The sequence below is a fragment of the Sinohyriopsis cumingii genome, chromosome 5 (assembly GCF_028554795.1).
Source record: "Sinohyriopsis cumingii isolate HCF-2022 chromosome 5, ASM2855479v2, whole genome shotgun sequence".
NCBI classification, from domain to species: Eukaryota; Metazoa; Mollusca; class Bivalvia; order Unionida; family Unionidae; genus Sinohyriopsis; species Sinohyriopsis cumingii.
The window spans coordinates 48,957,511-48,970,880 of NC_142965.1; the positions used below are offsets into that span (position 1 = coordinate 48,957,511).

General features: G+C 35.6%; 1 protein-coding gene across 1 annotated transcript in view; it reads left to right on the forward strand.

Moving 5' to 3' along the window:
- The window catches only part of LOC149799117 (glycerol kinase 5-like), a 71,650-nt gene that overhangs the window by 42,446 nt on the left and 15,834 nt on the right, over positions 1-13,370 (forward strand). The window contains exons 12-13 of the mRNA XM_089958149.1: positions 9,143-9,247; positions 11,254-11,304. Of these exons, the coding sequence (XP_089814275.1) occupies positions 9,143-9,247; positions 11,254-11,304 (156 nt within the window). The remainder of the gene's footprint in view (positions 1-9,142; positions 9,248-11,253; positions 11,305-13,370) is intronic.

Here is a 13,370-nt window from a genome sequence, read left to right on the forward strand (position 1 = left end):
TAATTTGTTTGGGCATTTGACCAGTAATGAATACCATATCTTTGCATGAAAAACTTAGCTCTGTACAGATGATGGACCAACATGGGTCTGAGAAATGACATGGGTCTGTCTTGGCACTATACTGTAAACAGGCCATCCTATCTTTGATGCTAGTCCAAGTGTTATCATGCCAGGAAAGGATTCTGTAGTACTACAAAAAAAAATGGCATAAAGGAGGTCAAATTCATATAAGATCTCTGTTGGTTTGGATAATGTCATCATTCCTCATGTTAACCAAACATGTAACCAACTGCCCCATGCACAGTGCAGTTAGCAAGCAGTTGCAACATTTTGATGCGATCAAAGCCCATCAAAGTGTGAACATGCTAACTAAATCGAGAAATGGAATCATTTCTTTGCTTGAGCCTGCATTGTGTATGAACCATCTTTAATCACTAGACTTTACAATAAATAAAACTAATAATAATAAAAGAAAAAAATTAAAATCACATTTAAATATGCTAAATGATCATAGAGACCGCTGGGAAAAGGAGATGGACTGTGAAGATCCATGTCTTGTAATAGAGGATTGTAAAAAACTGCATCACTCAAGTTGATTTATTTTGATTGGATAAGTGCAGCTCATGCAAAGCTATGTGAAAGATCAGACCTAATTATCCATGACTTTGAGAATGCTGGATTTGTTTAATTCAACAATTTCAGAATTATTTACATGACAGACATTTGTATGTACCTTCAGACTTCATAGACAATGTTGATTCAATGTTTTTGCTGAAAGTCAGTTTAATGTGATTACTCTGCTGTAATTAGTATACATACCTAATATTTCATTAGTAATTGTGTTTCAAGCAATAGTGCTACTATTTTTACTGTTATGCTGTTCATTGGGATTAAGCATACATGGATAAAATGAGAAATGCTTTCATGAGAAAATCTTAGCAACATGGTCACCATGATTGATTGGGTAAGTCTGTTGTCAAGCAACAGATGTGATGTAGTTCAGTGTCTTTGAAAATCTCAGTAATTTTGCAAATTTTGGATTTACATTTGTTTGAACTTACATATGCAAGAGTTTCTCCTATTTCTTTGTTCAATAATAGACTTCCCAGATATTTGATGCAGGTAACACATTTTTTATTATTTATTCCACAACATATAGATTTTAGCAGTGAGTACAAATTACAGCTACTGGATAGTGTATAGATACACATGCATTGAGACAGCATAAAATGCTTTATAATTACTTTCTCAAAGGGTTAAAGTATTAATTACCAGATTATAGAAATGATGTTGATTTATCAAATACCATTGATCTCTTGGAATGAAACATGTTAAGAAAATGGGGGGATGACCTTTTCATCATATGTGGCTAATTTTTTCTTGGGTCTTTAAATTTGTAGTTTGTTGCAACATCAAAATCTATGAATGTTAGTACCTGACAAAAACTTGTGGTACTACAGAATCCTTTTCCTGGCATGATAACACTTGGACTGGCATCAAAGACAGGATGGTCTGTATACAGTATGGTGCCATGATGGACCATTGTCATTTCTCAGAATGATGTTGGTCCATTGTCAGTACAGTGCTAAATTGTCCCAGTTCCATCATGGACCCTGCCATTCCGTTGCCAGTTTGGATTTATATAGGCATGATACCATTAAGGATCTACATCTATCTGTTCATTGCCATCAAGACCAGTGTTGAACAACTCCATTATGGCTCAAATATGGCCTACCATATGGATCCACCTCTGTCCATTGCCATCAAGAGCAATATTGAACATCTCCAGTATGGCCCTAACAAGGCCTCCCAATCCAGTTATGGTGACAATCCAGTCCCATCTGTCCATCACCATTTTCAGAGAAGGAGCAACCAACATCGTCTGCTGTATAAGAACTTACCAATACAGTACCAGCAACAGTAACGCTACAGCTCTGGATGCCTCAAACTATGCCAGACAGCTGATGATAAACTCAGTAAACGTCTTGAGATTATGATATCCCAGTCTGGATTTATCAGTACTCCTAGTCTAGTTTGCTGTCAGGCTCAGCCAGCTTCACCAGCTCCATCACATCCATTGTGGGAAGCATCTATGTCACCCCAGTCATCAGTGTACAAAGTTTCATACTCACAAGCTCCTATTTCAGCAGACAGGGTGCATGCAAGAATGATGTATGTCGATATTTTGTTTGCCATTTATGTAAAGAATTAAATGTACCCTGCTCCCTTTCTTTCCTGGTGTGCTTCATTGCTAAGAACAGGTTCAAGTGGAATCTGTCCTTTTACTGTGAAACCTCTTTCTTCACTGGACCCTTTACCACTGGGAATCTGCGTAACTGCATAAGTGGTTTGAAGTGATACCTGAAATAAACCAACCCAGTGCATAAGCATAAGTTGGTTTCTCATGAACTAAGGTATAGGGAATATAACATTGGAACTAGTTTTAAAGATTTCTGTCTGAAAGTTTAAAATTAGAATCTTTTATTTTCCACTATTGAAGAAAGAAATAGTATTTCAGCTCAGGCTATTTTATCCTCGGTCTGATGGATTATTCACTCTGCTGACAGAGAACTAACCCAAGACCAAATTTTATGCTGATTTTATCTCATAAGGTTAGGGTGCTAACCATGGGCATAGTATTCTGACACAGCTGTTCCCTAACTCAGATTATCCAAGTCATGGGATGGAGGTCAAATATGATTTTCTCAAGCTTTTATCTCAAAGAATTTTTATTTTCAAAGGGCACAGTTTGACCTGATGAGACCTGTGACAGCAGCACAACGGGTTACCTTCCTAGGTCATTCTGCAGCACAACGGGCTATCTTCCTAGGTCATTCTGGAGCTTCACAATGACATGGCCACTTGACTTCCACTTTATTTGTGGGAGACAAATTATTTCCCTGTTTACCATATCATAGCATTGAGAGTCACTATTCTTGCACATATGTTTCAAAAGATATTAAGCTGCTTCATGTAACTTAAAGATTGGTGATATGACCTTTTTTGGGATAAGGGGATGTAACTCACTTCACCTCTTTCCTGTTCTTGTGTATTTTATGAAGAAACCATTTTTTAAGTAAAATATGGTTTTTGATAATATTTACCTGATCATATGGTCACACCCTCTAAACCTCACTGCATACATTTACGTCTTCTGTCAGCATGCATTTCCACTCCCATATTAACTGATCTATGGATAGGATTCGGTGCCAATCGATCTATCCAAGGAGAAATCACTCCTGTCTGACTCCCACATATGTTGGCCAACAAGTTTCAACATTTTTATTGCAGAAAGTTAGTCTGGAAAGACTGGATTTGAAGGGTAGTGGTCATACTTCTAATATATTATGATCTGAAAAGTATCATTGAAGAAACATGAATTGGTTTCTCACAAAACTAAAGTATGGATAATATAATATTGGAATCTGTTTCAAAGATTTCTGTCTGAAAGCTAGAATCTAAAGCCATTGGCTAAGGACCTTGCAATTGGCAATTATATTGTGTGGAACCTATCAATCAGGTATCTACAAATTTTGTTACACTAAAATAAACAAAGACAAAAGTTTGTATATTATGTTACAAGTTTGGAATAAGCATATGGTGTTAGGGGCCATCCATAAATGACATCACGCGATTTTGGCCGATTTTTTACCCCTACCCCCCCATCACACATCATCACAAAAAGTCAGACCCCTCAAATATGACGTCACAAAGCTCTGCTTGCCCCTCCCCAGAAAACACCGTATTTCCTATTTTGAAATTAACATGTTTCAAATCACTTTATTGTCATTGTAGTATGTATTTAGTGTAACGCTGCACTCTGATATTGTAGGAGAAAACATATATTAAAAAGGAGGCACTGGAAAGCTGAAATTGGCATAAAATTCTTTTGAAAATATTCGTTGTCTAGCTAAAACTGTAGATGTTCAGAATATTTATTCAAATTCTCCTATAATTATCAAATAAAGTAATTATAATCAAAAAAGTACTTTGAAACTTTGTAGTAGAACGAAGAAGAATAGAGAGAGTAGAATTATAAAAATCATTATGCATTCCACAAAATGAAAAGCTCTGGTAGAATCATTGGAATTATTAAAAATGTTTAATAACAATTAGTCAAAATTACAAAATTTATGCTTCTTCATTCTCCCAGGGCGAAGCAAAATGTTCCTTCATGGAATAAATAGGGAGAGCATGGATCTCTTCATCCAGTGGAATGGATATTCCATTCAGATCAAGCTCTTCTTCGTCTATCCAATCTGCACTCTCTCCATTTTCTTCGTTTGCGATTACAACCATTAGTTCACGTTGCCAACGTGCAGCGATTCTCTGTGGCCTTATGCGTTTGGGCGGAATAATTGATTCCTGCTTGTGTGTTAAAGAATGACTGCGCATCATGACTAACGATGCGAAGTATGTGTAACATTTCTTGCAAATCCTATCGCTAAGCACGGATTGTACTGATGGACAGTATAAATCATATGGAATTGACCTATAAGGATTTGAAGAGCGAGGAAGGATGTCATCCACTTTCAAACTTTCAAACAGAGATGGGAATTTATGTGATGCTCCATCTATTGTCTGTTCTGGAATTTTCAGACCTTCGCTTGTTTGAACAACTGGTAAAGGAGGAGGAAGAAATCTCTCTGTTACTACACTGAAATAGGAGATTCTTGGTTTCGAACAGCACTTGTTGTCGGTACATTTTACAATTTGTATCAGGTATTGGCTTGTTCGCATATGGATGTCATACCATTTCTGATCTCTGGACAACATCTGTTTTTCATGGAGCTCAGATTCTGTTGGATCGATGAATTCGGCCACTGTCGGAAAATTATCTACTATCAACTGTGACCAAATTTTGGCTAGAGTCTTTCCTGCAAACTGAAAATTCTTCTTCTCTAAATCAGCGTTGATGGTAATTCCTCTTTCGTTCAAATGACTACCGTAGTGGTCATGTGGTAATATCAATCCAGTAAGTTCCTTACTGAGCGGCACCATTTTTCTCTCTACCCTGTTAAATGCACTCCTTCCTGGAGCATTGGTAGCGATGAATAAAGCATCAAAATCATACTGAATGAAGTGGTGGACTGCAACCTTAATCACTTTTTGGTATCTCGGGTTCTCGTCCGGGCCACCATCAACTGTCAACACTAAAATTGGTTTCACCAGGCGATCAATACCACTCCTTGTAATGACGTCAAACTCCTTGAGACAAAGCAGTTTTTTGAAATCAAGTCCGTGGCTGAATGCTGTTGATGATGAGTGTTTTCCCGATCTGATTGCTTTCTAGGTTGGTCCTGAATAACCAACAGCTTCTCAGTTTCCTAGACCATTGGACTGAATTTGGATTCAAGCATAGACCGAAGGAATTAGCTTGTGTCCTGCACCTACAACCCAATCATGGTCAGGCAACCTGACTCTGTACTCGACATGCATCAGCAATGGACTTTGCTTGTTAGCAGCGGTCAACCTGATTGGAACACAAGCTTTGTCGTCTTGACTCAAAAAGCACACTTTGTTCGGTCCTAGCATGGACGCCAGCTCTTCCAAGTGTTTTATTATTGCCGTCCAAAACAAACCATCAATATGTTTGGCATGGTGATCATTCTGTGCTCTAATGAGTTTTACTGGGACTGTTGACACATGACACTGTCCTTCAAGAGATGAACTGTGCCTTGGTAAAAGACGAAGGTAGAGCCCGCTTTTGCTGATTGTAAAGCCATCCAGATTTAACTGTTCAGTCAGCTGATCTAATGTTTTTATGCTTCTGTATACATCGCTCTGCCTTCTTTCATGTGATGTCGATCCATGCATAGCAATATCCACAATAGTTTCCAGCAGTGAAGGCTGATCTTCCTCAATTCTCAGCCTACTTGGCTTGGCCCTGATGTTCAGAGATGTGAGTAGTTCTAGATTATCTTCAAACACAGCATTCAGTTTTCTTTTCTTCTTGTCTCTTGCTTTCTGTGATCTTTTTTGATCATCCATCTTCTTCTTCAGCTGGTTTTCCAATTCACTCTTTTTCTTATTCTTCACTTTCAGTTCTACATCCTGTTCCTGAGTCAGCATTCCACGTTTTTGTTGTTCATACAAGCCTATGAGATCAGAATTCAGAATGTCAATCTCTGACTGCAAATGCAGCTGGGCTGTAGCAATTCTTGATGCTGTTGACTTACTAGTAGTAGGCGCTGAATCATCAGCCTGAGCATTGGTCATTTTTCCATCAGACTGCGACACAGAATTCTCATGGTTTGCCACAAGCACTTTTTTGGAATTTTTTGTATCGGCATATGATGTTTGTTTAGCCCAAAACATCAGAAGAGATCCTTTTTTGTGTCTGCAATTGTTTTTAATTCTTGCAACCAGTGATCAGCTTTAACTTGCAAATCTGAATCATTTTTTATTCCATTCCACTTTTGAACTAGTTCTTCCTAGCAAATCTTTCTGCTCTTTGTAGGATATGTTAGCATGTAAGCCTCAAAGAGACACTGGAACATTTTACTTTTATCCATCGTAGCGGTCAATTCTTCATTAAACAAAATTGAGATTATTATTGGTGTAATATAAACTATAATTTATTCTATTTCTTAAATGTAGGCTCTTTTAAAACAGAAATCTGAAAAATATCAACCTTTATAAATTATTTATTTTTCTATCAAAATTATAAATTATTTACTTTTCTATCAAAGTTTTTAAATTTAATTTTAAAGCACAAAATAATTTAAAATTAAAAAAGTAGCAGAAAAATTAAAACTTCTTTACAAAATTAGCAATGATTTTTTGTTTATATTTTAAAACTATATATAAAAATATCAAACAAGAGTGTTATTATTTTTTCATTAAGCGCCAGAGAATCTGGCTGTAAACCTAAACATAAATCTTCCACCAGAAACAAGCAGCTACATAAATAAAATCAACTGATATCAAAACGTCATGAACTTCCCTACACAACACACCCATTTTCACAACTCATCTTAACACTTAGAGGTGTGATACACTCTCACTTATATCAGGGTGCGGGGCCCCGAGTGGCCGAGTGGTCTAAAGTGCTTTCCGTTACGGATCACTGCCATCTCACCTCTGTCTGCGTGGGTTCGAGTCTCGGATTCGGCTAATGTGGGTATGTGAGAAAGCTTGCCGGTAGCTTCTCGTGGGTCGGTGGTTCTTTCCGGGGTTTTCCCGCGTTCTTCCTCCACCATTAATACTGGCCGCCATGTATAGCCTATCGTGTGCTGAAAAATGGCGTTGAACCCTACAACAACAACAACATCAACATATCAGGGTGCACCAAAAACCAGGAAACTCTAAAGTTATCTTAAGAAATCTGTAAAGTATGCATGTCGAAAAAATTTGTATTATACATTACTACAAACGTCATTTACTCCCCTAAAAAACAAACCTATTTTCACCAACCATGTTAACAGTTAGAGGTTTATTTTTGTGGATTTTTATTTTTTCCGCTAGCTTGACACACATGTCTGCTGGAACATGCCATTGAGTGTTAATTCATAGTTTAAATTAAGAATCAATATCAAGTTAATCAGATGTACTCACAAAAGGACGTTGAATCAATTAAAATCACTTTCAAAACCCAAAATATTCGCTGGACGAAATATCATAGAAAGTTTGCTTATCACTAAGTAAGTTTGGCAATAAAAAGATCATTTCAACCTCGCTTTGTCAACACCAGCAGACTGGAAGCAGAAGAATGCTATTTCGAAAAAACAACTATTGGGGCTAGTAGGGGTGTTGGTAGTTCGAAGACGAGTCCATTTTAATTTGAGCACATGCACGACACGCGTGAAGCTACTTAAAACATCATTAAATAAATTGTAAGCAATCAAAAAATTAAGTGGTACTTTTATGTAAAGTTGCACATTTTGATGTGACATCACATTTTTTAAACATCTTCCTCCCCCTCGTCACACATCGTCACAAATGTGTGACCCCCCCCGACCCCCCAGGTGTGTGACGTCATTTATGGATGGTCCCTTAACATACTTTCTCAGTCTGTCAGTCCATCACGTTTTTTTTATATACTTCTAACATTGTTGTGTATATTTAATTTACATTGCGTGCTTGATCTTTGTCCGTAATTGAGGGTAGAGTTTTGGCCTACCTGACTTTTATCATGTTTTTAAAGATATTTACTAAATTTGAGTTCAAGGCCTAACCTTGTTTATGAGTTTGGTATGGTCTGGAAGTGAACTTGTTGACAATATTTTTAAATTTTCCATTAGTTTTTTAGAAAATGCTATGTGACATCGGTGAAGTGGGGATGTACATAAAGAAGGTTTCTGTAAACAAAGCCATCACATCTTTCCTCTCTTAAGATCAGTCTGTGGAATTATTTTTTTAGCTTTTTTCAGATACAGTTTGAAAGGAATCACTGGAATTACAAAGTGCTCATTGACTTTTTGCACCAAAACACTACTTTGGAATTATTGAGTTCTCATTCAAAAACATTCTTAATTATATCAATGTGGTACATCAGGGCTATTGGTACATCAGCACATTCAAGACTATTGGTGCATCAGCACACCCAAGACTTGGTATATTAGTACATCCAAGATGATTGGTACATCAGCACATTCAAGACTTGGAATTCATTCAGAACATTCAATACTTTAGGAATTAATTCAGAACACTCTAAGTCCTTCTTAAATTTTGACTTTATATTCTTGGGAAATAAATTATTTCTTGATCTTACTAAATTTATTGTTGTTTTCTTCTTTCTGTTACATAATTTAAGACCATAGTGTTGTGACATCAAAATCTTTTTATAGAACATTGGTTCTCAAATTTTTTCCACAGTGCAGGTGAACAATGCTGAGGATCTCGGCAGACCTGATATTGATTGCTGAGGGTCTTTGTGAACCATTTAATAGTCTTTCCTAATGTTGTATGTTTTATGCCATCTTTCAGTGATATTGAAAAACAATAGACTCGATATAATCTGTAATCAAATACATTTCTGTTGAGTTTTGATAATTTACATTATCTTATGCATTTTAAGTAATGCTATCATTTGCAGTTCACCTTCATTCTAGGAATTATCATTTTCTAAAATACCTACTAAGGCTGAAACAAAACCTTTATTCATTTGTCATCTCAGCATATGCCATTATTTCTCTCATAGGCTTGTATCCTTTAATTGGATGGAAGATTGGAGATGAAATTACATATGTAGCAGAGGGAAAATCAAATGACACTGGTATCACAATTGAATGGGGAAAGTCTCTAGGTGAGTTCCAGGATGATCACATGATGCTTTCCTGTCTTATTTGTAGTCAGCTTTATCCACAGCATGAAAGATGTATTGTAAAATCAAAAACATTTGTGTAAAGTATAATGTGGGGTTTTGTTTCATTAAAAGCAAGCAAGCAACTCACTGAGAAAGACGGAAAGTTGAGAGGAATGGAGGAAGCTGGTTGTTCGGTCTTGTGCGGTGCCCCAACGGTCTACCAGACTATGGGACTGATGATGATGATGAACTATGAAATTAAATCAAGCACAGAAATATTTTCTTGCTATTAAGTGTTGTGGTGAACAGTGTGACCACACAAAATACTGAAAATTATCCATTTGCTCTCATAGCATGAAATGTTATCCCAAGAAATATTTCCAATTTTAGGTCACCAGGGGAGCTTATGGAATTGCTTTGCAACCAGCATACATTGTCCATATTTTGTCAGTATTGTCAATTTTAAACTTCTTAAAACTGCTAGGCCAATTTCAATCAGACTTTGTTTTAATGTTCCAAAGAATATGTTCTGCCACAACTGCATTTGGTATGCTACCCATGCAACAGTGTGTCTTCATGAGTAACCATGCAGGAAAACCTATTTTAAAACTCTTCTCAAAAACAGCTATCAAACTTATTTGGAATGTTTCTTAATTTTTTTGTAATTTTGCTGTCTTGGATTGTTTTTTTAAAACCTGATCTTCAGTGGCACCCACATGGGAAACCTATTTTCAAATTCTTCTAAAGAATAGCTGAACCTAAATTAGATGATACTTAGTAGGATTGTTTCCTATGAAGTATTCTGTTACAATTATTTCCAGGGTGTCTCCCTTAGCAATAGTGTCAACTGCCTTAGCAATAGTGTCAACTTCTTAGCAATAGTGTCAATTCTCATAGCAATAGTCTCAACTTCCTTAGCAATAGTGTCAGCTTCCTTAGCAACAGTGTCAGCTTTCTTTGCAACAATATCAGAAACCTATTTTTGATTTTTCTAGAACACATGAGCCAGTTTTATTCAATAGGAATGTGTCATGGGTCATTCTATATAGTATCTGAGATTGTTCCCAACTAATGGTGCAGCTTCCATAGCATACAAATGGGAATCATATTTTCATTTTCTTTTCATGAACACCTAGGCCAGTTTGGATCAAATTGGTAGGAATGTTTCTTAATACATGCTCGACAAAAATGTCATCTGGAATGGCTCCCCTACCAGTGGTTTAGCTTTCATAATATCCATATTGGGAAAAAAATCAGTTTCTTCTTCCGTAATATCCGTGTAAAAAACTAACTTTCTTCTCCAGAATGACTCAGCCAATTTGTATTACACTTAGTAGGAATATTTCTTTGGATCTGTTGTGCCAGAATTTTATTTTCATAGCTACTCTGGCAATATTGTGGCTTTCCACAGCAATTAGGTTGGAAAAACCTACAAATGATACTCATCTATCGTCAAGTATGGATAAAACTAATACAGAATGACGTTTATTTTACAAAACTGCCTGACTGCATCAATCCAGGTGTGACAGGTAAGTCATGGTATGAATGCCTTTCATAGACAATGCCAATACACAATCTGGTCCAGCTGAAATCAACCAAAGTAGAAATACAGTTAATTATGTTAATTATGTTATGTGCAGTACCACTGACCTCAAATAGCTGAAACTTATTTGCCATGAGTGTCTTTCAACTCAAGGCACCTGCCATATTACCCTTAATGTACCTTTTGACCTGTGTGTATCAAGTGAGCAATGTCAAGCCCACTTGGTTGGTTTGTTTCAGTAATATGTTAAGATCACATAAATATTGCATCAGCAAAATTACCGAAAAATTAAACAGCTTCCAGCAACATTTAGAGAAGCATGACACAGATTTTATGCGAGATAAAATCACTACATGCAGAATAAACAGAGTGGTTAATAAAAATTTCTTCAGTGTGAATAATTAAATACAATTTTAATTTACTGCAATCCTGAGAAACTTAGCCATTTGATTTTACTTTCCAGGATTCTTTGAAGATGTGAATGATATTGATCAATTGGTCCAATCTGTTCCCGGTAAGTTTAGTCAAATGTGGATTATTCACTTCTCTTCTGTTTCACATTTGTTTTAAATATAGGAAAATTGATCTGCTGTGACACAATACATTTGAGTAACTTACTGACAATTATTCATAATTGAATCCAATTGCCTACTACTTGTAATGGTAAAGGATTTTGCTGGATTATTAAATCCGAGCTACATAATTGTGAAGAACACAATCTCCATGAACTGGAAAATGGATTCACAAAAATACAATTCATTGTAAATGCTTTTACTGTGGATGATATACATCCATTCAAGCCTGTGTATAACTATCACTTCAGGGACCATGCGAAAATGTCACCAGATTGTGTTTATATACATTTAATTTTGAATTGTTTGATATATAGATTTTGGACTTACTGAATGTGGTCTTGATACACAGTTGGTCTATATATGGAGGTGGTCTCAGTAAAAGTTTGATCTAACTGCTACTAGTCCATCAATAATTTCAAAGTTTTTTGCCCAAATATATTAAACATACTAAATTTAGAAAAGTGGAATGACACTAACATATTGCAGTCTTTGAGTTACTTGCGTCTGATTTGCTAAAGGATATCATCTCAGCTGGAAATACAATGTGATCTCAAATTACACAGCTGAAATACAATTTGATATCAATTTATAAAACTGAGAATGCAATATGAAGTCTATTACACTACTGAAAATACAGTGTAGTATCAGTCTACACAACTGAGAATACAGTGTGATATCAATTTATACAACTGAGAATACAGTGTGATATCAATTTATAAAACTGAGGATATGATGTGATATCAGTTTATAAAACTGAGATAATAGAATGTGATATCAGTTTATACAACTGAGAATACAATGTGATATCAATTTTACACAACTGATAAAATATAATGTGCTATCAATTTACACAACTGAGAATACAATGTTATATCAATTTTATAAAACTGAGGATACAATGTGTTGTCAATTTACACTACTGAGAGTACAATGTGATATCAGTTTTCACAACTGAGAATACAATTTGATATCAGTTTGCAAAACTGATGTGATGTCAGTATACACAACCAAGAATACATTGTGATGTCAATTCACACAACTGAGAATGCAATGTGATGTCAGTTTACAGAACCAAGAATACAGGATGGCATCAATTTACACAACTGAGAATGCAATGTGATGTCAATTTACACAACCAAAAATACAGGATGGCATCAATTTACACAACTAAGAATGCAATGTGATGTCAGTTTACACAACTTAGAAAACATTATGAAATAGCTTTATGCAAATGAGAATGCAATATGATATAAAATTACACAACAGCAAATGCACTGTCATAATAATTTAGACAATGGAAAATATAATGTGATGTCAATATATGCAGCCAAGAATACAATACAGTGTCAATTTACACAATTGCGGTTGCAATGTGATGTCAATTTACACAACTATGGATGCAATGCAGTGTCAATTTACACAACTGAGGATGAAATGTGATGCTGATTTTAACAAATATGAATGTAATGCAGTGTAAATTTACACAACTGGGAGTGCAGTGTGATTTTGATTTATACAACTGGCAATTCAGTGCAATTTCAAATTGCACAGGTATTCCCATGTCAATTTACACAATCAAGAATACAATGCCACATCAATTAACTCAACCGCATAACGCAATGCAGTATAATACATTATACAGTATAATACAATACAGTATCAGGTAATACAGTCCAGAATGTAATTTTTATGTCAGTTTACGCAGCCAAGAATTAATGTGATCTTAGGTTGCACAACTTTATAAGTAAATAGATGTCAGCTTGCACAACTGAGAATCCAGTGTGATATCAATTTATACAATTGAGAATACAATGTGATATTGATTTACACAACTGAGAATACAATGTGATATCAATTTATGCAACTCAGAATACAATGTGATATTGATTTACACAACTGAGAATACAATGTGATATCAGTTTATATAACTCAGAATACAATGTGATATTTATTTACACAACTGAGAATACAATGTGATATCAATTTACACAATGAAAAATATAAT